We start from the raw sequence: 24,975 nt of genomic DNA on the forward strand, positions 1-24,975 counted from the left end.
TATGAGTGGTGGGAGCTTAGTAGATGCAAAAGCAAATGGGAGTGTGCACACAGCTCAGTTAACAAAGAAAGAACCCAGAGGCAATGGCATGAGAACAGAGCCAGAATTAGACAAATCCAGCAATTAGTAAGAAACTGTAATACAAATGGAAAAGGAGGACAACCTGAAACATGACCAAAGGCTCCGAGTGCAATCAATTCTCATTGACTTTTGGAGGGAACAGAACAGCTAGATAGGAAAGCTGGGAATTGGAAGAAAGCTGACTTTGTTTTTGTTGCGAGAGATTTCAGGCAAGCCAGTCTCAGTAGCTTTCATGAGCGGCTTTCTGTTTAGACTAATCTTTAACAAGGCACTAACTTTCAGGCAAACAACAAGAACCACCACCTCAGAAGGGGGCCACAAATCAGAGAGAGATCTCAATATGAAGGCTGAGCCAGAGCAGCTCCCTCTAGTATTTTCAGTGGCATATGAACAAAACAAAACTAAAGCCGATACAGACATATTCTGATTTATAGAAAGGAGATTTAAATAGAACAACAGAAATAATAAGGTACAACAAGCAAGCAGGAAACTGCCACCTGGACTGTCCAATTAAAGCTTCTGGAGGGCAAATGAAAGCAAGAAGAAAAATACGTTTTACATTCTTGTTAAATTAACCAAACCCTGTGGGATTATTATTATTATTACTGCAGTGCTTGGCCTTAGAGTTATCATGAGTGCCTGCTCACTGCCTCATTTGGGCGGCCAGTTTAAGATCCTTCTGGGCTGTCATTCTGAAAAGGGAGGCATCTATGAAATAGCAGGGCTGCCGGGGTGATGCCAATTTGATTTCTAATCTCTAAGGCAGTATGGAAACGTGGGGGGGGGGGCTGCCTCTGCTTCAAAAATAGAGTTGATTAACTCTATTCCCCAGTACTTTTTTATGTTTTCAAGCATAAAGTCCCCCCCCCACCTAAAAATAATAATAATCCAATTTTAAGTGAGCTGGGGGAAAAGAAAGAAATGGCGAGTCCTCCCCTCCTCAAATGCAGGCAATTTCTGCATTAAAAATGTTTGATGTATCAGGAAGTCCAGTCTACTCCATGCTTGCTGGTTTTCTAAGGAGCTGAACATGCTATGTGCATGAGTAGGCAGCTGAGTCGTATCTGCAGGGAGGCCTTTCTCAGACTTCGGTCTTCTTCTTCATCTCCATGCGGTAAATAAGCTGATAGCCATCATCCCAAGCATAGATCTGCCTCTCTTTGGGGTTGTACTTCATGCTGGAGTGAGAGCCGTACCGCTTGGGGAAGTAGACTAGGGGAGCATCTTCGTTTGCCATTGAGCCACTGACATCAAAGACACACTGGATACGAGATCGGCTGGGCAGTCGCGTGTTGTACACCACATAGAGCGCACCACAGATGACAAAAGCGCTCTCTGCATTCTCCCGGGGACATGGTGTGTCCCACATTTGCTCAATGTCCAAGGTTGCGGGGTCTAGCTTGGCCAATTCAATGTTTCTTTCATTCTCTTGTGTGGCATAAATAGCCCAGATCCCTTCCTCGTCGGCCACCAGGTCAATGTAGTTATAGGATGAAAGACCAAAGACAGGGATCTGCTCCTCGGCAGGGAAAACTGAACTATCCACAATAGTCTTGTTGGCCAAGCTAAACTTGATGACCTGGAAAGTGCCGTGTCTTCGGATATAATAAAGATGGCCCCCATATACCAAGTGTCCAGTGCCGACCCATGGATAGGGTAGCTTGATGCGTGCAGCCTTTCGTGTAGCAGAGAAGAGCGTGAACTCTCTCATTCTGGGGAAGACATACACGGTGTCGTTGCTAGTGCCATCAAACACATAGATCTTCTCCGAATTTCCCACTGGGTCTTTGGTCCAGAGTCCAGCAGTGCTGCCAAACCGCTTTAGGATTTTCATGGCTTTCACCTGGGACACTGTGTCACTGCAATCTATAAAGAATAGTCATAGGATAGTTACAGTGTGCTTTGCTCTCGTTCTCAAATCTATAGCACAAAACTGCAAAGGAATCGTTAAAAGCAGTGTACAGACATGTGAGCAAATCACAAATTCCAGAATATCTGTCCTATTCAGAACCTGATGCCTTAATTCCTACTGCTCCCACCCCTTGCTAAATCTGAGACTCTTGGGACTGGTTTAAAACTGCATTTCCATTCATTTGGTTGTATTGTGAAGAAGGTTGGTGCCTGAAAAGCAGTGTGTGCATAAAATACAAACATACACACATAAAATATATACCACCACCCGTCCTCTTTGTGAGCTTCCTGCAGACATCTGGTTGATAAATAGTACTAGATAAGACCAAAGACCTGTCTTCAAAGTGTCTCTTGCATTATGAAAATTGCAACTCCTGAAGTGGTAGAGACATTTGTATTCACATTATATTCACAGAAAGAATTAATCACATGTGGAAGATATTCTCCCAGTCCTGCTAATTCTGCACTTTTCTCTGCATGGTCCTCCCTTGTGAAAGGGAACTCAATAGATCTTGCCTCCTATTCCTCCCCCCTCAGAAAACATGCACCCTTTGGTGGACCAGGGGAACTGCCCTCAAAGTCTCAAATCACTGTTGAATTGAGGCTAGACTTGCTTGCTTAAAAAGCAGCCTAAACAAGACTTGGCCTTTTAGTACTAATATAGCAAGCTGTTCCTGATTTATTTCTGGCAAACTGAATTGATTCTCTCCTGGTTTTGGCTTCTCTACTACATTGTGCAGCTTAGCTCTAGCAACAAAGCTTTCATTACTATCTGTCTTGCAAGTCACTTATTTCAATAGCTGATTCTGCAGCAGAGCATACAGTTTCCATTGGCCATCTCTTAAAGCACTGAAGGTTGGGGCTGAGTAGCCTCCTTGACCAGTTCTCCTCAAGGGCTAAACTGCAGAGAGAAGGTGCTTGGAAGTTGGGAGTATATTACATAGCTGTGCAGAGTTTCACAGCTGCTCTTTTCCTGATAAGGAATCATCACTGCATGGATGAATTATAGGTCTATCAATGGCAATCTTCTATGACGGCAGCATCCATATTCAGAGGTTGCATACTACTCATTGCCAGATGTTGGAGGAACAAGGATGGCTCACTCTATCTTGCTCTATTTGCTTGCTTTGCAGATGCAGATAAATACTGCTAGCAATGCTTATTTAAACCAAGAACATTTGTTTAGAAATTTATGTTTTGTGAGAATTATGACCCCAGAAATGTATTTATATACATGTTTTCATGCAGACGATGTGAGGAATCATAGATTAATGCAGAAAGGGGATAGAACAGATATGCAACTGACATGGATGAGAAACGTACAATTAATTCATGTCAAATTTATCTGTACAGTGGTGAGTGCATCTTAGCAGACTTTAATCTGGAACAAAAGGACCAAACACAACAAAGCACTGCAGCATGACAACAGTCAGATGTGAGGAGACACTTGAAGGACTAGCAATGTGGCAAACTGACTTTCTGGAATATGGTGTGATTTGTCTCAAGGGCACACAACAATGGAGTCTGTTCCAGCAGTGGAAGAAATATACTCTCCCAGCTTCCCCGATCACTAGCCCAAATGGAAAAGCCTTTCACAGGGAAGTCAGATTTGTGAGAAGCATTGGAGGAATCGCATGACTCACAAAACATTATGCCTGGGAGAACTGCTCACTTGCAATGGCTGGGATGTATTTTAGATACCGCAGCTGCAATCTTGCTCACAGTCTGCTTAAATCTGATTGAAGCCAATGGGACTTCAGCAGCCTAAATGTGTGTGCAGGATTCTAACCTGCTATGTCACAAACTTACTTGTTAAAGTAAGCTAGTCCCTAATTTTATGGGAAGTAGCTGCTGCACATATATTGCAAAAGATCTTCCTTTCTATGTCAGGGATAACACATTGTCCCAACATTCAATCTATGATATTTTCCATCCAACCAACCCAACTGGTCAGCCATCGCTATTGAAATTCCTGTGTAGACTGTAGTTGCACCGATGTCACAAATCCCTATTGGACAGTGCCTGTGACATTGTTTAATAATGAATTACCGTGCTCTAGCCTACTCCATTCCCTACATCATTTGGCGAGCATTAAATGTTCATTTGTTGTTGCTGTTGTTGTTTAAAAATATATTTTAAGGCTTTGCAGTTCCTCACAATGCATATCCACTTCCCTCCCTCCCTCCCACTGCAGCAATGCCTCCCCATTTTGCTGCCCTCGGGACTCCTTTGCCCAAAAAAGGGCAAGAAAGAAATGCAATAAATAAAGAAAGGTTTGCTAAACAGAAGAGTCATTTTGCGAACAAAGAGACCCCTTCTGCCTTCTCACAGAACTGTGAACAGCCTTCGCAAATTTCATGCTGCCATTTTTAATAAGCCTATCAATTCACCGCTACTATCCAGAGGGTGGAGGGTGTGTGTGCATTGAAATAGGCGTCCAGCTCTAGACTGCATGTGATCTAGTCCCTTTTAAAAAGTCACATAGCAATATCGGCTGTATTCCTCTCCCCAAAACACAGCTCTCTCCTCTGCAACTAATCACGGATGTTTGTGCCATGGGGACAAAATATACCACTGATGGTGAGGGAATTGTAGCAGAATCACGCAAAACAAAACAAAACAACAACCACCATTGAAGCCTGCCTTGCCGGATCATCTGGCACGGCCGTTAGTATGAGCGCATGCCGTGAGGTTGACCACTCACCTGTCATTTTGTCATACTTCTCATTCTTGCGCTTCTTGGCATTGGCAACTTGATTCTCCATTAGTTTGTCATCCACCTCCACACAGGGTGGGGCAGGATTTTGAGTTTCAAGGTAGTCCACCTCTCGCTCCAGCCGGTCCACTCGCACTGCAGTGTTTTCCACCTCTGAGCGAAGTGTCTCCCGGTCTTTCTCCACTGACTCCAGCATGGACAAAACCTTGTTCTTGAAATCCCTCAGCTCAGTCGAGTAACGGCTGCTCTGATCATGCCACTGCGTGATCCGCTCCTAAGAGAAGGAGGAAAGAAGATAAGGCACCTGAGGAAGGCCCCCTTGACATGCTAAACTATTATTATTATTATTATTAAAATTTATATCCTGTCCTTCATTCGAGGATCACAGGGTGGTTGACAGTATTAAAAAACACAAAAGTAACCTACCCAACCTGGGACTCTGGTCACCATGTAGATTCCAGTTTACATTTGTCTTGACAGACTGCATGAACATCTAAAATGAAGAATCAGGCTCTCAAAATTGTAAGCTTGGCTTTAAATTCCTGGCATGTTAAGATGCCTGTTCATTTTGAGATGTTCTCATCTGCCTTTTGGATTCTTAGCCATCCCTATGCACTCTGCAGTTACACTATCAAGACTTTCTGCAAACACATGCTTGTTCCTAGCGATAAGAAAACGCCATGCATTTTAGATTTAAAAAGCCTTTGTCTTGACACTTTTATTACCCTATCCTCCCAGTCGGTGAGTGCTCTGCATCCAGCTACCGATGCTCTGGATAGCTGCTGCAGAATTATCAGATGAAGTTAGCTGATAAGCATACGGAGTGCTGTAGAACCACTGAGTTTTGAAACGAAAGATCCAATTATGTTCTAAGGAGCTGCGACATTATGGAATGAGGAGCAAGGCTTTAAAGCCTGGCAAAACGTTTTCAATTGAATGTCTTGCATTTCCACACAGGGCAGCCCAAGAGTTCCAGATCTACTACCCCAGGCTCTCAAAGATCAGACCACCTGCACCTACAGGCAATAACCTTCCTTAATGGTCAACAGATAACGGACAACAAACCATTATGGTTCCTTAGCTCGAACTCCAGTTCAATAATAATTTTCAAACCTCTGCAGCTCTAGAGGAACCTCCCTGCCCCGTCCCAAGTTAAGTGATTGCTGTTCTTCTGTCAAAGTTAGATATTCAAGGAACTGCAGAGCCAGCACCCTTAAATCCAATCTGGAACGCACTTCGCCCTGTGTGCACACCAGGCTCAGAGGAGGAAACCATTCTGCTCCCATGCTCTCACCTCTAAGACAGCGAGCCTCCTCTCCATGTACTCCATTAACTGATGTTGTTGCCCGTCAACGCCATTGGCCACGATAACCAGCAGAAGCAAGGCATGTTGGGGAGCCATGGTTGCAGTACCTGGTGTCCTGCGCTTTGCCCGCAGTCTGTGCGCTGCAGTCGAGCTCACACCATTGGAATGTTTTGACAGTTTCTCCGTAAAAAATGGGGGAGGGAGCAGAGCCTCATTTGCTGCACTTTATTAAAACCAGATGGCCAGTTCTGGAGGAGAGAGGCCGCTCTATCCCAGGAAGAGAACAGCTGTGAGACTTAACTCTTTCACTGCCAGAATCATTCAAGCACCGAGGATGTGTGGCTGAGCAATGCCTCAGTTGTGGCAATGCCACTGCCTTCCATTTCAGAAGGCTTTCCCCTGACCATTGTTTGATCATTCTTGGTACCCTTTTTTTAAACGTTTCTTAATCTGCTACTATATCGGCTTCTTGCTTTGGTTTCTTTTCTTACTTTATTATTATATTTTTAACTTGCAATATTAGCCAACTTGAATTATTCCTTTTTCTGAACCAGAAAAGTGTGTGTGTGTGTGTGCAAGAACTCTCCATAAGTCTGGGTCTAGAAGATGGTAGGGAACCTCTGGTGCTCCAGAGATTGCTGGACAAGCTCCCATCATCGCTGATCACTGACCACAAGGGCTGGTGCTGCTGGTGTCCAGCAACAGGCTTAAGATGACCCTTAAGAACAGACCCTGTTTCTCTTTATTTGAACCCCCCAAATTCCTGCTTTTATTTGTTTCAGTTATGTTTATTGGTTTTACATTGTGTTTTTTTAAAATGATATTTAATATATATTGTGCATTGCTCATAGATTTACAAGCAATTAAGCAGTTTATCCATGCTTTTGACTGAACAAACAAACATCCGGAAGGCTGTCGGTTCCCACTCTTCATTCAGAACCTGCAGTGCTATTAGCAATGAGATATAGACTAAACTCTTTCCTAGTATACTTGATTTATTTTTCAGCAGTAACAACCCCTAAACAAATTTCAGCTGTGATTCCTTTTTTCTTCTTTGACTTGTTTATGTAAAAACAGCATTTCAGGATGGTCGAGTCCCTTTTTTCACAACAATCGCACATACGCTGTAGGTGTGAAGGTGCAGAGATTTCTCACATCCACTGGACATGCTCCAAACAACATGCCACAGCTGAACCTCAACAGAAAAGACAACTTGTAGGCCCATGGGCTCTGCATTTGCAGTCCAGAAATCTCAGCCGCATTCTACTGCCAAACTGGAGTGGACTATCCACCAGGCCAGTTGGTGGTGGTGGTGGTGGTGGTGGGTGGGTGTTTAATACTACAATCTCTCAATATAAAATACAATAATTATATTCTAGTTGACATAATTCCAGGATTGAAACAGCTGAGTCAAGAAAGACTGATCTTGAAGTTCCTTCTCCACCCACCTCCCTCGCTCATGGGGTTATCTGAGTGCCATTGATAGAAATGTCCATCGTATAAGCCAATCCATGTACTGAAGCAGAGAGAAAGGAGTGCCAAATGAATCCCAAAGAAAGAATTAAATTCAATTTTCTAGGAAGCATCTAGCAGCTGTTGCTTATGTATTAACCTCAAAGCCCTAGTTCTGTATACTTACTTTGACATCAACCGGCCTTCTCCTCTGTCCCTTCCATTCCCCTGATCTCATTCCATTTCTTGTTGTGAAAATCACATACTGAAAGAAGCAAGAGCAGAACACAGAAGTCTCTCCAAAATTTTGATGCTGCAGCCAAAGCAATGACTAGAAAACCACAGGGACGCTGATTTCTAAAACTAGAGTGAGATGCTATACATGGGGCAAGCTCAAATCTCTCTCTCTTACTTACACCCATTGCTAGAGATGGAAAAATCACTCAATTTTTGTTTCAGTGTCTTGTTTCAGATACTCAGTCTTCAGTTCTCCACGTTTCAGTGTCTTGTTTCAGATACTCAGTCTTCAGTTCTCCACATTTCTGCAGCAATTTGAGATTTTTTTATTATAAAAAAATCATTAAATTTCATCAGCATTTCTGCTGATAAGCATATTTCTGCAAGCAATTTTCCCTGATATAATGTGTTTTGTATATGTATTTGTGTGCACAAAGTCTGGGTCTGATAATGGCATCACAAAAATATCAAAGAATAGCTGTGTTTCAGTTTGCATATTGGCTTAAGAAATGTGAAACAAAATCAAATTTCACCACTTTCCTACCCCTTCATTTTGCAGGATTTCACACAGTGGGCTGTTGTATGTCTTGTTCTTTTCTCACCATCCCTCACCAAAGTCCGCCTCAGGGGCCTAATCCGTCCTGCTGGTCGATTTAATCGATTTAATATGTTGTCAGGGGTTCAGGAGCAGAGGCACAGGGAAGGGAGGAAATGGAGAGCGAGGGGGAGGAGTCCGAAGGAAATGTCAGCGATGACAACGGTCCGAGGTCTCTGAGTCTTTCCAGTGAATCGGATGATTCACAGAAAGGGGCTCCCATGGTCAGGGGAAGGGGGGTGCCCAGGGGGACACCCCAGGAAGAAGGGGCCAGAGGGGACTCAGAGAGCAGCAGTTGGAAATCCGGACCAGCGTCCACACCAGAGTGCAGTAGGGGGGAGGAGTCCCAGGCATCGGGATCAGGCGGCGCGCTGCCAGCGGGAGAACATGAGGGAGGATTGACCACGCCTCCGTCGGGGAGCGAGGAAACGGTCGAGAGGAAGGTTGAAGGCTGCGCGCGCGCGCCAAGTTCAAATGTACAGGAGGGCGGCATAGTTGGCAGCCCGGATAGGGAGCCAGGTCCTAAAGCCCGCCGAAGAGAGAGGGAGGAGTCAGGGGGGTCAACGTCTGCGTCGGAAGAGTCCAGGAAGGAAGGAACCCCGGGGGGTAGCAGGACCCAGAGGAGAAAGGAGAGACGGAAGAGGTGGAGTAAGGCTAGAGTCTTAAACTGGTGTACAGGGGGCGGAGATTCAGATGGAGCTTCGCCGGTCTAGACCCTAGACGTAGAGCTGGGGCGCTGAGGCTTGGAAATGGAAACTATACTTCAATAAATACTTTGATACATTACTACCGGCTAGCGTTGGTCCTCTGTGAGCTGGGACCAGGAGCCAGCTCTGACATATGTCCTGAGGTAAAAAATGCTCAGCAACTTCATTCCTAAAAAAAGCTCAACAACTTTGGTCAGCCCTCATGCATGTTCACTACATCAAATCTGGCCCTCTTTGAAAAAAGTTTAGGCACCTCTGTTCTGGAGGGTCTCATTTAACCTGTGTCCCTGGGAGCTTGCTTTGACATTTCATAGAAAAAAAATGCCCTTGTCTAGTTTCTAGTCCCCAACTGCTAGGGACATTTCCTGACTCTCTTTCTGCTAGTGTGGAGTAGAGACGTAATAGGCTAGGGGTTCCTCAAGAGAGGAACCAATATGAGGGGTTTTCCATTGTTTTAAAAAAGCGCAGTTATATCACATGAGATATTTCCTGTGAGGGGTGGCTAACAAGGAGTTCAAAAGAAATAACGTTCTTATTGAGTGTCACAGTTATATGGGCAAGTCTTCAACCAGGTTCTGTGCCCTAAGAATGCCCCAAAACAAAAATATTTTGCAGTACTGGTAAGAAGTCATATTGGGCCTTATTTCAGTGCAGCCCTTTTGCTGCTTTCTTACCTTACCACGTCCCAGATTATCCTATTATTTTCCTTACATTTTGAACTAGCTTATCCAACATGGAATTTGATAGTAGATAATGAGATCTGAATTGAGTGGATACATTTTGTACTCAGAATCTGATTCCCAAGTACAAAATAAATGCACATAGTGTCATTTATGAAGGGTGCCTAGGTACACAAATCTTGGCTTTCGCATGCTAACTAATCCTGAAAAAGTCACATATCGTTTGCAGGTGTCATCCACAATTTATACATATAGACACAGTTAATAAATGATGCCATTGCACATAAATTTTATATAGAGGAATCAGATCCCAAGTACATAGTGTATCAAGTGGCAAAACTCTTGAGTGCAGCAAATTCTAAACGTTGGCTCAAACAATATGACAGGACCCACACATTTATGATAGAACAAAGATCTTCTTGCTACTCATCCTTGGGAAGTCAATGCAGTGGTGATAACTCAGCAGGACCATTTAGGCCATCAATGTGGTTCAAAGTCTTGAGTTCCAAGCAGGGTGCAAGTAGGACTATTGCATGCAAGTTTTATGGAGTAAAAGAAATAATGGGGTACTGGTTGATGAAGTGATTATGGGAAAGACAGAAGGCTCATTCATTCATTCATTCATTCATTGCAGACTTTAATACTACCTGGGCTACTTGAGAACACTCAACAGGTGTCTGACAGATTCAGTTGCCTTACCTGCTTTCAGAACATGCCTCCACTTCATATGCAATGCCAGAAGTGCTGGTCTTTACCCACTCGGATGCTCTACAATGGTCAGAATATGCTTTCATAGGGAATGGACCTCTGTTCTCATTCAGACATGGAACACAAAGCAAGGCTTCCCATCTTGCTCTAAGGCTTATGGCCAAATTAGTTTGTGGTCCCTGCCATGTTGCAACTCTAGAGTAGTTTTCAAACAGAGGTTCCTAGAGTTTATCTATCATTTTTTCCAGAGAAACTCAGTAATAGCAAATAAACTTCCCTGGTGCCTGCCTGCAATATGTAGATGCAAGGAAATAATCTTGGTAGCTTTAATAGGATACCCTACTAGAATAGTACACCCTATTCATTCCCATGGTTGTCCAATAGACCCAGCACCAGGGATAGTGGTGTTCCCTAGAATATGGCCCAAAATTCTCTATTAAATTGTTCCATAGAAGTCTGGTTAATATTGAGCATGTTATCTGAAGGTAGAAAATCTGAAAAACCCTCCTGCCCACCCTCCGCTGCAAAATCCCTTTTGCTCAAAGAGCATCACTGAAAACCAGGTTTTTTCTTAATTAAATGGTTTTTGAACCATTTTCTGGATTCCTTGGTCCTATTCTTTACTTTATTTCATTTATTCCTTGTTGCATTTATTGCAATTATATCCCACATTTTACTCCAAGGAGCTCAAGGTTCTTCCCACTTCTCATTTAATCCCCACAAACTGAAAAAAAGAAGATTTGAATCTTTATAATTGAGATTAAGACCATTAACATTAACTGACATTGAAACAGTAACCAAAGGAAAGAGGCCCGGAAACATTTGAGTTCAAATGCATTGCATTTGATTAAAGTGGGGGGTTTTTAATTTAAAAAAAACAACAACCCTCACTGACAAAGACAGTTAGAAATGAGCCACTGCTTGCCTGTATTAGCAAAGCAATCAGGTCTACAGCAAATCTCGCAATAGATCAATATCTCTCTGACAGTCTAGTAGCGTATTGTAGAATGCAAATAGTTTCTGATTAATTTCAGGAAAGAACAAGTTCCCTTTTCCTGGAGCTTCAAGGTCACATGCCCTGCCATTGGACAAGCTGGAATGGCTCGCAATGCTTGCCTGTAAGGAGCAAGGCTCTACACCAAATCAGGGCTCTACACCAAATCAGATCAGTGGCCCATCTAGCTCTGCATAGTCTGTCCTAACTGGCACCAGCTTCTGTCCTGTTTCCAGTTGTACCTGGAGATGCCAGGGATTGATCCTGGATCTTCTGCATGCAATGCGTCTGCTGAGCTACAACCCTCCCTGCGAGGAGAGAAATGAAATGGCAGGTTTGCTTATGTAGATAACTCTCCCCACCATCGCCACAAGGGTAGCACTGCATTTGACTTCCAAATGTTCATCTTTGGTAGGGTAAAAAGAAGGGGAAAGAACAGTAGTATATCCAGTATTTCTTTCTAGGTTATGCTACAAAATGTAACATGAATTGGGCTAGGGATTCCTTTGTTCCCCCGCCAGCAATACCAAACCACTGCTGCTCTTTTTGGCGTCCATTTATTTTGCCATGATGGGTTACTTGCCTTTAAAGCAGTGTTATTGGGCAGCCAATTTTGTGCACTTCAGCTGTTTTAGCATTCCAGCTTCCATTCTTCCCGTTGACTGGCTATGCAGAGTTGTTTTCCAACAGCTTCCGGAGGCCACCATATTGGCTACCCCAGTCTGCTGGGTAAACAAAGCAGCTCTACATTTTTCTGCCTCTTTGGCTTTTGCGTAAGATAGCTTTTACTCAAAGGCTTATGGTGCCACCTAGAGGCTGCACCAAAATCATTTCAATATTACGCCATCTAAATAAATGCAAACTTAAGCAAAGGCTCTGTAACTTGCTATAAGGACAAGATTACTTTTCATTAAATAGTCTTGCCTCTTTTCAAGCAGCTGAAAAGACCCTTTATGTGTGGTGTTTTTTCTTTTCTAAATGTACTGAATAAGGTGGTCACTTCCTTATCTCGACAACAGAGGAAATGCATCACCAAAAATGACAAAAAATGAAATGAAATGTTCATATGCTAATTGATATATAAAGATGCAAATTTAGAAATGAGTAGAATCAATTTTGGGTTTTTATCTTGCAATTTTATGCTGCGAACTTCCCTGAGATGTACAAATATAGAGTGGTATGCAAATTTAATAAATAAAAAAAATTAAAAAATTGAAATACATCTCACATCATAGTGGAATGACCATAACCAGATGGCCTGCAATGCCTGCTCATCTGCTGCCAGGTGTTTTTATTTAGTCCTGTCTGACTCTTCGTGACCCCATAGACCAGAGCATGCCAGGCACACCTGTCTTCCACTGCCTCCCACAGTTTGGTGAAACTCATCTTCATAGCTTCGAGAACACTCTCCAACCATCTAGTCCTTTGTCATCCTCTCCTCCTTGTGTCCTCAGTCTTTTGCTGCCCAGGTACTAACTGCTAAAAGCAACTTCTAGGCCCCTGCTCTTCCTTGTATGGTCCTTTATCTTCAAACCAAATTCAATTCAGATCATCTTTCAAACAGGTGTTTGCAGGGGATGCCCTCGAATACAGAACAGTCTTATGTAAAGTAGGCCAGCCTAGCCTAGCCTACTAGCACTAAAGCAGTGCTGGTTAGGCTTATGACAGGTGGATATAATTAAGCAAGGCTTAATTTGAGCCAGGGCTCCAGACTCCAACTTTCAGTGTTAGGGCACTTGCATGCATCTGCCGGAAAAGGCACCCCCTGCAAACACATTTCCTTACACTGCTGCGACTGCTCTCCACAGACTGAATATAGAAGCACATGAGATAATACACCAGAAACTGTTCCATTAGCTGAGACCTTAATGAGGAACATAGCATTCTTCCAGCTAGGTTAATGCGTCCCAGGTAACATGGTTTACCTATCTTCATCATTTTTTTCAAGATCTCATATGCATTGAACACCACAGTCTGTTTCAAGAACTGGTGGAACATTGTGAAATTTGGAGCTCCATTACACAAGCTTTTGGAGGGGTGTCCCCCCCCCCCCCGAGTACAAATAGCCTAACAGGAAATTATAGTACTTATGAGAATGAGCAGAGGGGCAGGGTTGACCAGACATTGTGGTTTCCAGATCTGATCCCCATTTCCTTTCATTATATTTATATTATATTCCTTTCAAGGATAAAGGATTAGAGCAGGTGGGGCCAAAGCTGTACCCTCCAAATGCTGATGGACTACAGTTCCCATAATCCCTGACCACTACCCTTGGTGGCTGATAGGTGTTGGAAGTTCAGCAACGTTCAGAGGGCACCACACTGGCTACTTCTAGAGCAGAGGAATGGCCAGATTTGGGAAGGGGGGCAGGGGAGCTTGTGCAAGTAATTACTTCTAATGTAAACATCTGTTCATACACCTCCGTAAAGAACAGCGCACATTCACAAGAACGCAAACACACAAATGGTAATTTCCAGATTATTCAGTATAATGCTCAGAAAAGCTAGGGTTGCCATACATCCGGAATTTCCCAGGCATAGCCAGTATTCAGCCCTCTTTAACAGCATCCGGGTGGAAATTGCTGAAATGCCCAGGAAAATCCGGACTTATGACAGCCCATGTTGGACGTGTAGATTTTGGCGAATTTCGTTAAAAGTAGCTGAAAAACTCTTTTTCAAAGAGATTTTGCAAAAAAGAAAAGAAAAGCTCAACAACTTTGGCCCGAAACATCTCAACAAGGTTTCATACTCCTGATATTTATAGCAAAGTACCCCAAACTTCGCCAGCCCAAATAGGCAAATAACAAGGACTTTTAAGTATTTGCTGTTTTCACAACTTTGGTGTTTGAACTACCAACTCTCAGCCTAGCTTACCTTTCAGGTTGTGAAGATAAAAGGGGAAAGGGAATAGGGAATAATGGATGGAATCCCATGTCACAGTGTGACAAAATACCCCACCTGCACAAATATTTCAGCTAGCCAGACACAATGATCCCCATTTCTCTCTGCCCCCAAACCACTGTAAGCTGCTGGAGTTATAAGGTATTTTATTGTTTTTGCCAATTCATTTTGTATGCATATTTGTGTATTGTTGTCTTTAATGATTACCCGCTCCTCACTTGCAGGTCCCTGGGCATGTTACCAACATTTAAAGGTCAATGCTAAAAACAGCCACAGGAATAGAGTGGGTCCTGAAAACCCCACCTCTCAGATGTTGAAGGCCTGATTAAAGATGGTTACTGTATATTAATAAATAACAGCTCATTAATGACAAGCAGAACAGTAGTGATGTGGGGGTGGGAAGGGAACATAGAAAATCAAAGGGGAGGGCCTGCAATAGCACCATTTTCTTTTCTCGGTAGGAAGGAAACTTCATTTCAAGGGAGTTGCTTCTGCATAAAGCATACCAAAACCAGACATTTCTGGTGTGTTCTGTAAAGGGCAGCACACGGGTGAATGAATTAAATAACATGGACATGAAAAAAGTGCTTCAAAAAACCTACCCCAGTATCCTCCCCCATCCAGCTTCCCCTGCTGCTCTGGGAGGTACAGGTGTGGGTCTGTGTATTCCATCCTTCCTTCAATTCCTTAGCAACAATGATGAAATGTCCTTAGCAATGGTGTTGCCTGCCAAGTGCTCAAACATTAGAGCTGTATCTGTGCATCGGGAGGTTCGGCTGGCACCTTCATTACACACCTGTAGGCGCCTGGTGAAAATGTTCCTCTTCAACCAGGCCTTTGGCTGATTGGCATCCAATGCCCTATTGAATGCGTTGTTCTTGTTTTTACTATGCGTTTTGTAGTTTATATATTGCAATTTTATGTTGTGAACTGCCCTGAGATCTGATGTAGGGCAGTATACACATTTAATTGAAACTGCAGCAGCAAAGAATCGGAGGGGAGAAGAGGAGGAGTTTGGATTTGATATCCCACCTTTCACTCCCTTTAAGGAGTCTCAAAGCGGCTAACATTCTCCTTTCCCTTCCTCCCCTACAACAAACACTCTGAGGTGAGTGAGGCTGAGAGGCTTCAAAGAAGTGTTACTAGCCCCAGGTCACCCAGCAGCTGCATGTGGAGGAGCGGAGACGCGAACCCGGTTCCCCAGATTATGAGACTACCACTCTTAACCACTACACCACACAGGGGCTCCTGGCCTTAACCTCCCCCCAATATTATCCCTTTTACCTTCCAGCAGCCCTGCAAACGCATACAGGGGCGTGCACAAACCCACCCACACTCCCAAGACAATATTTAGGGCTCCACATCCACTATCCAGAGTATCAGCACTCTTTATTTTGGTACACAGGAAGCTGCCTTACACAGAGCCAGACCATTGGTTCATTCTAGACAAGCGCAATGACTTATCAGTTGCCCTCTGGGGCCCCTTGCCCCAACAATACCTAAAGTTGTCATAGACTGAACTTGGGACTTTATGCATGCAACGCGGATGCTCTACCACTGAGATTAAAATTTTCCCAATTTTTGATTTTTAAAGGAAATATTTCAATTAGCCTTTGGGACTTGTAACCATAAAACACGAGTCATAAAACAGCAAATGAATAGAGTACAGAAAATTAACCCTTTTTATTGATGCATTGCAATTGTTCTACATTTTTACCATATTATGTAGAAAATACTTAAAATACAAGCTACTTTGTAAAACCAAAGACAAACATTGAATCCAAAGATAAACTATGTTTTCACAATGGACCATTTTCCCATATAGTTAGTATTAAATTTTTTTAAATATCTGTATTTCCTTTTGTTAAAATGATTTTTACATTACCCCCTAAGTACATTGGCAATACAAACATAGATCAGTAATTGTCAGAAACTACTTTTATCTAGCGGATTGTAAAAAGGAAGAGCACAACCAGAAAAAATTTAAATTCTACACAGTAAACTAGCATATCAAATACATTTAATAAAGTAGGAATTCCATTGCAATACCAAGGATTCAAGCAGAAATACTAACATTACATATAATGCACTGCTACATGTAGTGAGTTAGATAATAGTTCAAGCTGAATCTGAAATCACACATTATATAAAGTTTAGCAACAAACAACTATGTCAACATGCGGCACCATTCATAAGTTAAAAATTAAAATGAAAAAGCAGGGCTGTGCCAATCCAATCACCTAGAAGCAATTTAATTTCATGTATTTTTTAAATTAAAAAACTGAGTCAGAGGTATAGTGCTGCACTGGTCAACTATGTGCAAGCAGTAAAGCTCTGAAGTTGATTTTGCAGTGGAGTATCAATAGCTGTGAGATGAGAGTTCAGCTGTCAGAGACAACACTAAGGAATTGGTTTAGCTCATCTCAAGAGTGACTAGGTGAAACATTTCATCTTATTACAAAAAAAGGCAAATTACTGTGCAACCCCCACCACCGGCTGCAGAACTGAACAGTTGCACACATGCAAGTCCCACAGATTTCAACAGGACTTGCACACATTCAGCTGCGTGCAAAAATGCAGCCCCGGCATTTAAGTGTTTAATTTTGCGTAAAACGTTGCTTTTGCTAAAATAGTATGTTCACATATAGACTGCACAGCTATTGCCTTACATCTCTCCATCCGCAGGGAGGCAAGCTGGATATTGCAATGGGAGAAAAGGATAGGGCCTAAGGCATAATTCTCACAAACAGCAAATGCAGTTCAGTGTGTGAATTGAGACTAACACGAAGCCAATGTTATGTCATACATCATTTTCTGCATGCTTGGGGGGGGAGAGATTATAATTAGCTAGACACTTTTTATGTGCAGGGAATTATGCTTCTGGGGGTGTGGAGGTGGTATGCCAGAACATCCCATCATGTGCACCCCCACCTACAACCCAAAGTAAGAGGAATCCAGGCACAGGGTTTGCAACCACATCTGCTCTTTGTGAAAACAAGGCCTTGGTTGGGCAGAACCATTAGAACAAGCCTGGCTAGTTTCAGAGCAACAAAATGTTTTTTATATATCTGGGACAATTCATCAAGGTCAGTATAGACCACGCATAGGCAAACTCCGGCCCTCCAGATGTTTGGGACTCCAACTCTCATCATCCCTCATCACTGGTCGTGTTAGCTAGGGATGATGAGAGTTGGAGTCCAAAACATCTGGAGGGCCGGAGTTTGCCTATGCCTGGTCTAGACTGACCTTGATGAATTGTCCCAGATATTAAAAAAACATTTTGTTGCTCTGAAACTAGCCAGAGCAACAAAATGACCTTAAATGGTTCTTATCCCTTAAAAGGACAATTAAAGCCCATCAGAGTTACCGGATAAGAACCATTTCTAAAGATTGTCTAGACCAGGCATAGGCAAACTCCGGCCCTCTGGATGTTTGGGACTACAATTCCCATCATCCCTGACCACTGGTCCTGTTAGCTAGGGATGATGAGAGTTGGAGTCCCAAACATCTGGAGGGCCAGAGTTTTCCTATGCCATTAACTCTGATGGGCTTTAATTGTCCTTTTAAGTCAGGGGTAGGGGACCTGTGGGTTTCTTACATGCAAAATGTTTAAAGCAGGAAGGGGGGAGGCCTGTAGCAACTGGGTTTTAAAAACACTCAAGCAGTGGATTTCCAATGTAAAGAAACTTTACGGAAACTTTCAGACCAGCATTTTGAATTTACTTCCCTAAAATTTTAACTGAAAGCCTTCTTTACATTAATCCACTGCTTGAGTGTTTTTAAAAACCCAATTTCAAAAACACTCTTCAGGATTTCTGCGAGGTGCATTATGATTTTATCTCTTTGGGTGGAAAGGCACAACTCTGCCCTTAAAGTTCTTGCCATAGAATTTGGGGAGGAAAAATTAAAAATGGGCGTGGCACTAAGCAAGAAACCATTTTGATAATGTTACAGCAACAGAAAGTGTTGTTGACACCAATGATGTAAAAAAAAGAAGAAATGCCTTTTTACTCTTTTCCTCTGTATTGATATCTTTTCCTCTGTATTAATCTTGGAAAAGATTAAAAAGAACTGAGAGCAAAAGTACAGTAAAAGGTTCACAGCTAGTTACGGTGTTAACCAAACACTCTCCTATTGCCAAAAACAACAGATTCCTCATTATAAAGGAAAACTGTAAGGCTTGTGGTCCACAAACTTAATGCCACTTTCCCCAGTAGGACTAAGATCACTGAAGGAAGGAAATGCACACCATCAGCAGGCCAGTTTAAGTGTGCTTTTGTACCACACTTGATTTTCTGGGTTCTGTCAAACTACTGTTCATTTCACCACTGCCGTTATATAGAGGATAATCTTGTCCAAATGGAGAATAAACTGGCTTGGAGAGTGGTATTGCTACAGCAATAAAAGGCTTTGACAGCCTTGAAAATCCAGTTCATATTCTGTCTAGTCTGGATCATAAGGTTAGTTAGTTTTGGTTCATTACAAAGAATTCAGAAATGAAGAGCCCATTTCTGAAAAATGCATGATAGCATGCTATAGCCTTGCCCAAATGTGAACAGCTTGTATGATGATACAGGGCAATAACCCTGACCCTACTGTTTCAGAACAAGATCCATTTGGACAAGATCATAACGGCAGTGGTGAAATGAACAGTAGTTTGACAGAACCCAGAAAATCAAGTGTGGTACAAAAGCACACTTAAACTGGCCTGCTGATGGTGTGCATTTCCTTACAATACCAAGTGCTACAGCTCTCAAATCTTCCCCAAAGCGCCACATTACTAGTGGTGTTAAATAAAACTTCAGAATATTATGTGCTTTCCAGCAGGCTCTCTTTGGTATAAAAGTTCTTAACACCAAACTAGTAATATTTTACAAGAAACAATCTGCTACACACAAGGGGGAGAAATATGTCACAATATAATTTATGGGAAAGTAATTGCACATGCTTAATTACCTCTGCAACATCAGATAAATTTCCCAATGCATTCCCAGCACAATACCCTATTAAAGATGCATCGACAGCTAACAGTATAGGTAATATCGGGGGTGGGGTGGGGAAAACTTTACTCCAAATAAAATACCTAGGACACAAACATTTGTGCATAACCATAGTTTGTAAACCCATGGTTTCTCAGATTCATGTATATGTAGATTTCCTCAATTGCTCAGCATAGTTGTAAAGCCATGGTTTCTGATTCCCTGGTTTACTGACCGATAGTCAACGATGACTTGTCCATTCAGACATAACACCAACCCACGGTTAAGAAACATAGTTTGGCAAAATGAATGGACAAGTCATGGTGATGCACGAATTGACAATGACTTAGTCACTGCTCTGCCTCCTTAAGACTGCTGAGCAATTGAGGAGGAAACCTACATATACAAGAATCTGAGTGCACAGAAGACAGAAAATAAACGCAGACAAGCAGCTCTGTACCATCAGTTTTAAACTATGGTTAGCAGAAACCATGTTTGGCTTTGATGTCTGAACTGAGGCTATCAATTTCAGTTGGAATGTGTTTAGCACACCCTTAAATTTCTAGCTGAAATCAACAGACGTGAAATACTTAGCTCTGGCCAGATCATTTATGTTGGCATTGAAACTTAAAGCAACCTTTTTTTACCACTTATGTATCCTCAGTTGGATACGCTCAATGAATTGCTTCAGTTTGACGGAGAGCGGAGGGGCTTGCTGGTCCATCATAAGGCAAGCTCACTGTAAACTCTAGTCACACTACATAATCATTTAAGGCACTACAATATTTGGGGGTGGGGGTGGGGGACACACCAGTCACACATACCTGTGCAAAACAAATCAGAAGGTATCCTTGTCTCTCATGCGGCTCCATTTTTCTCTCTCTCAGTGCTACAGTGATGAGCTCTAGACAATTGCATTATTTCACATACATTCCAACATGTATCAACTCATTTTGGTTTAAATACAAAGGAATAGATAAATTTCATCCCCAGAAACATTTAAGAGTTAGACGAACACTAAGTACAGAGTTCAAGTATAACCACTACACATTTTGATTACAAAGACAGAACATTTGGGATTAGCAGGAAATTTTGCTTGTTATATTTTGTTCTAATCAATATGTACATATTTCATTTTCTGTAAAATATTAAAACACCACCATTACAAAACTTCTAAAATAGTTTTAAATTCAGTAATAAACCTTTAAAATCTGCAATTTATGTGTCATGTTTTTGCAATTCCTACATGCACTTACTGTATACAAGTCTTAATAAGAGCGCTTTAAAGTTTTCTGCCAAGAAGATCCCAGAGGGATATGCTTGCAGGAGTATAAAAAGTTGTACATATCAGTAGGTTGATGTTTTGGTGAAATTCGGATTCCTCAGATAACTAGATCAGGAAATGAAAGATATGAAGGGAAAGAGACCCTTGCATTTCTGGGAAAGGAATCCAGCTCCAAATGTTATTTTAAAAAATCAAACTGAAAGGGTGTAATTGTCTGAGCTCCTGATGAAGTCTATGGAAATGAACAGGTGATGTGTTATCTCCTATTCAATTCAGCAAGTCCCAATCAGAAGAAGTTCCCAGTGGCTCCTGCCCTCAAGTCATAACGCAAACCTGTGCATTTTCAGCACAGAACAAGAGCTTTCTGGCAAAACAATCAAAAACCATATTGTAGGCTGTGATCACACATACAACAGAAAGTAAATTCATACTTTCTGTGGTTGTTGTTTTTTAAAATTCAACTTTATTTTAGCGATTCATACATTAAAATTTTAAAACAAGAGGGAAAAGATTTATGGTGTAAATGGAGACTGATAATAAAAATTGCTACACTAGCTTTAAACAAAAGACAATTAAAACCAAGAAACTGGGGAGCGAAATATATAGATATATATATATATATACACATATATAAAATATACACACAGAGAAATGAGAAGGTAACTGCTTTTGCAGAATTCAGCTATTGCCTATCAAGAATGTGAATTACAAAATTAACTTTAAAATACTAACTCAAGTTTATAAATCTGCCCTAGCAACCTAGAGTTAAATGTGCATTTTTAGTGGCAATATGGATTTGTGCAAGCTGCTAAAATAATTTAAACAAGTACTAAGGTAAGTTTAAGAGTTAAAAAAAATCCAGCCTTTTCACAAAGTCCTTGGTTTACTTTCCCCATTTGATTAAGATAACAATAGTTTTAAATAAGCGGGGGTTCAGGCCTTTGATGTTGTTTTTTTAAAGCATCCATGAAAGTTTAACTGTAAAATCTGAATGTGAATATGACTCAAAAGGTTCTGCCCGGTGTTTACCTGAGCTTTCCCCCAAACAGCAGGGCTCCACCAAGTGACAACCAGACTCTATAGACAGCATACAGAGAATTGTCAACAAGAGGAAGGTGGTCCCATTATTCTCCTCCGACTCTGCAGATGTTCCTGTTGTGGAGCTGTTAGAATATTGCAAAACCCACTGCAGATCTCATCACTTCTACGATCAAGTTGAAAACAATTACCATTAATCCCTGCCCAAGAGCTACAAGTAAGAGTACTGATTAATCTTGGTAGGACTCAGTGGGTATCCAGTGTAAATAGCAGATCCTCTGGAAGCACCAATATAGGATTGGGTGGCAAACTGATGCTGATACTGAGCAGGTGCTACATTGGCAGAGGTTAGCAAGCTGGGCCCCACACTGACCGGGACCTGGTGCACAAGAGTGCTCGGGTGGGTCGTGTATGTGGTGTGCCGGGAAGAGCCCTGAGGGGAAAAGAGATGCGCAATGGAGTTGGTGGAGCCCAGAGTGGCAGCAGTAGTAGGTGCGTAGGTGTACATGTGAGGCTGGCTCGCCGTTGCTGCTGCCAAGTGGGGATGCACTGGGCTACTATGCTGGAAGGTGTAGGGAGCCTGAGCGATCGTTGTTGGCAGGGGAGCGACATAGGCCTGTTGTCTCCGTGGAGCTGGGTTTCCACTTCTCTCTTGTGAAGCCAGTACAGTTCCTTGCTGGTTCTGCAAAGCAGGGGGAAAGTGCAATGGATAAAAACATTCAGACGGACATTATTCAAAGAACCCGGATTAGGAGCCATCCATGTAGATGAATAATTTGAAGGGCTAAGATGGAACAGACTTATTCTCTGTTGTTCCAAAGGACAGGACGGAAATTAATGAGCAGCAGATTTTGGCTAAACATTAGGAGGAACTTAAGAGCTATAAAACAATGAACAGAGGTTCTTTGCTGGAGGGATTTAAAGCAGGGGCTGGACAACCATTTCTCTGGGGTGCTGCTGTTGCATCCTGCATTGCAGATACTCCACTAAGAAAGCGGTTGGAGTAGATTACCTCCGAATTCTAAATATTCTAAAATTATCAATGCTTATTCTGAAGCAACAAACTAATGGCACAAGCCAACTCTGGTTTCAGCTCTAAAGAGAGATAGATATTACTTAGAACTGCTCAATATGGCGTCAAGTTGTAGCACAAAATGTTCAGCTGGAAACACGAGGGGAAGACAGTATGATAGCCTAGCTTGAAAACCAAGATTCTGTGACACGGCACTCTCCCCAGCACTGAATGTGGCTCAAAGCCTAGATACCACAGCAACTCAAAAACCTTTCATATAGTAGAGGTTCCTGGAATGTGCTGGAAGGAACAATGTGTGGCAGATCTGGTGCACAGGCCTTATTTTGGCCCCAAACTGTAGGGACATGAAGTCAACAGAATTGACAACTGAATTCAAATCTGCCTGAATACAGGTGACTCCCCACTTATGTGGGGGTTACATTCTGGGCCCCTGTGTGCATTAAGTGAAATGGCTCACAAGGAGACATTCCTCGTGGTTCCCGAGGAGACCCTCCCCAGAGCCCAAAGAGGACATCCTCTTCATTCCCTGGGGAGGGTCTCCTTGCAAGCCATGAGGGCACTCCAGTGCTCCCCACTTCCAGGTTCCCCACACTATGCATGTGTGGTCACGCACAAGTGGGGACTTGCCTATACTACCCCTTGCAATTCCCATCTATAGCAGCTCCCTTGTGCTTCATCATTTGGAGTATTTCTCACTGTTCAGCTTCACTAGTCATTGCTAATGTCCAACACCACAGCAGGATCTACAGCCAGTATTCATCTGAAAGGAGAACCCTGATTACCTGGCTAAGGTTGAGCGGCTGTACACCATTCGTCACCACCCGGTGTTGCCGGTATCCTGTTGGCGTGATACAGCACCCTGATGCTTGTCCACTTACAGACGCCACCGGCTTGGTCTTGCTCAGGCTACTCAGGACACCTGCAATGTTAAATCAGCGTTTAGTCCACAAGATAGCCTAACTTTGTAAAGGAGCTGAAACTAGATACTGTGGCTGGAAACCAGCATAAACTGTATGAATTCCCCCACCCTCTTGCCACAATAAACAGCAGGTCCATGTCATATTAAAAATTACTTCTGCTAGTATGCTCAATTTTAAAACTGATTTGCCATGCAGCATGACGGTAATGAATTGAACTGTACACAGTATTCCAAGTGTGGTCACACCATAGATTTCTATGAAGGTATTGCAAAAATAGCAGTTATCAGAACTTTTATTACTCCAAAACTGCTCCCTCCACAAAACAAAGTTTGAAACTGGGGAATATTAAATGCAGCTCTGTTAAAGATGCATAGCAACCAGTTACTATGGAGGGAAATAATTGTACAAGTCGAGAGGATTATCCTAAAATGACTTGATAGCTTTGCAAGCAAACAAAGGAGCACCTACACAGGGGGGGGGGGTCTGCAAAGCATGGTCCATAGAACACTCAACCTAGTTCCAATTTCAAGTTCAGGATAATCTTACTATTCTGAGTATTTAAAGGCTAGTTCTCTGGGCAAATGCCCATCCAAATAAGAAACCTATGTTTAAATTGCTCAACATAACAAGTCCTCCATTCATCAAGAGCAACCATACATCTATAATGAATGCATGGCTGGATAACTGTTTTAACTGTTTTTATGTTTCATATGTGTTATTATATTGTATATCACTATGGGAAGCCTCGTGCAAAGTGACACAAATACAATTAAAATAAATAGAGAGGTAACTTAGTGAATGACGGCGGTAGTAGTAAAACTCTTATATTGGAGGGGAGAGGTGTACTGTATAGATCTTTGCCCCTCTCTAGTAACAACTTTATTGCATTTTAAATATATACAAATGGTCACAAAAGATAAATACATACAACAGAGTGCTGTCTGTGTTGTTGAGATTATTTTATATATATATAAACACACACACACATACATATATATATATATATATATACACACACACACATATATATATACATACATACACACACACACACACACACACACACACACCAACAGACTAAAATGAAAATGAGCTCCATGATGGAAGACGGTTTTGCTGGCAACCATTCTTACCTGAGGCTTGGGTGGCTACGATACAGTCACTGAGCTGTGTTTTGAGAGGCACAATAATGGTGCGGGAGTTGGAGCTTTCAGCTGCCCCTCGGCTTGGCTCTAGAGTTCCCCCGGAGCTCCTGAGCGTGGAAAGCGCATTCGATGCATAGGGGCTATTCAGCGAGGAGTCTGAATCAGGGGAGTCGTTAACGGTAACGTAGCTGATGACATTGGATCTCTGCTTCATGCCCAAGCTAAGAGAAAAACATTCAACTGCTTTATTACAACATTTCACCAAATGTATATCCAGGACATTCAGAC

The 24,975-nt window shown here is 42.3% G+C and overlaps 2 protein-coding genes across 11 annotated transcripts in view; both read right to left on the bottom strand.

Moving 5' to 3' along the window:
• Positions 1 to 492: 492 nt before the first annotated feature.
• OLFML3 (olfactomedin like 3) lies at positions 493 to 6,255 on the bottom strand. Its single transcript, XM_083447231.1, has 3 exons — positions 6,003 to 6,255; positions 4,697 to 4,982; positions 493 to 1,947 (listed from the first exon to the last, which is right to left on the bottom strand). The coding sequence occupies exons 1-3, from the start codon at positions 6,108 to 6,110 to the stop codon at positions 1,163 to 1,165; spliced, it is 1,179 nt and encodes a 392-aa protein (XP_083303357.1). The 5' UTR covers positions 6,111 to 6,255; the 3' UTR covers positions 493 to 1,162.
• A 9,691-nt stretch (positions 6,256 to 15,946) lies between these two features.
• The window catches only part of HIPK1 (homeodomain interacting protein kinase 1), a 44,330-nt gene continuing 35,301 nt past the window's right edge, over positions 15,947 to 24,975 (bottom strand). For all 10 annotated transcript variants that reach the window (XM_083447175.1, XM_083447178.1, XM_083447177.1 and 7 more), the window contains 3 exons: positions 24,676 to 24,908; positions 23,405 to 23,541; positions 15,947 to 22,271 (listed from right to left, as the gene is read on the bottom strand). In XM_083447175.1, coding sequence (XP_083303301.1) covers positions 21,801 to 22,271; positions 23,405 to 23,541; positions 24,676 to 24,908 — 841 coding nt within the window. In that variant the 3' untranslated portion in view covers positions 15,947 to 21,800. The remainder of the gene's footprint in view (positions 22,272 to 23,404; positions 23,542 to 24,675; positions 24,909 to 24,975) is intronic.

Source organism: Podarcis tiliguerta, assembly GCF_965153285.1.
Source record: "Podarcis tiliguerta genome assembly, chromosome: 6".
Taxonomy (NCBI): Eukaryota; Metazoa; Chordata; class Lepidosauria; order Squamata; family Lacertidae; genus Podarcis; species Podarcis tiliguerta.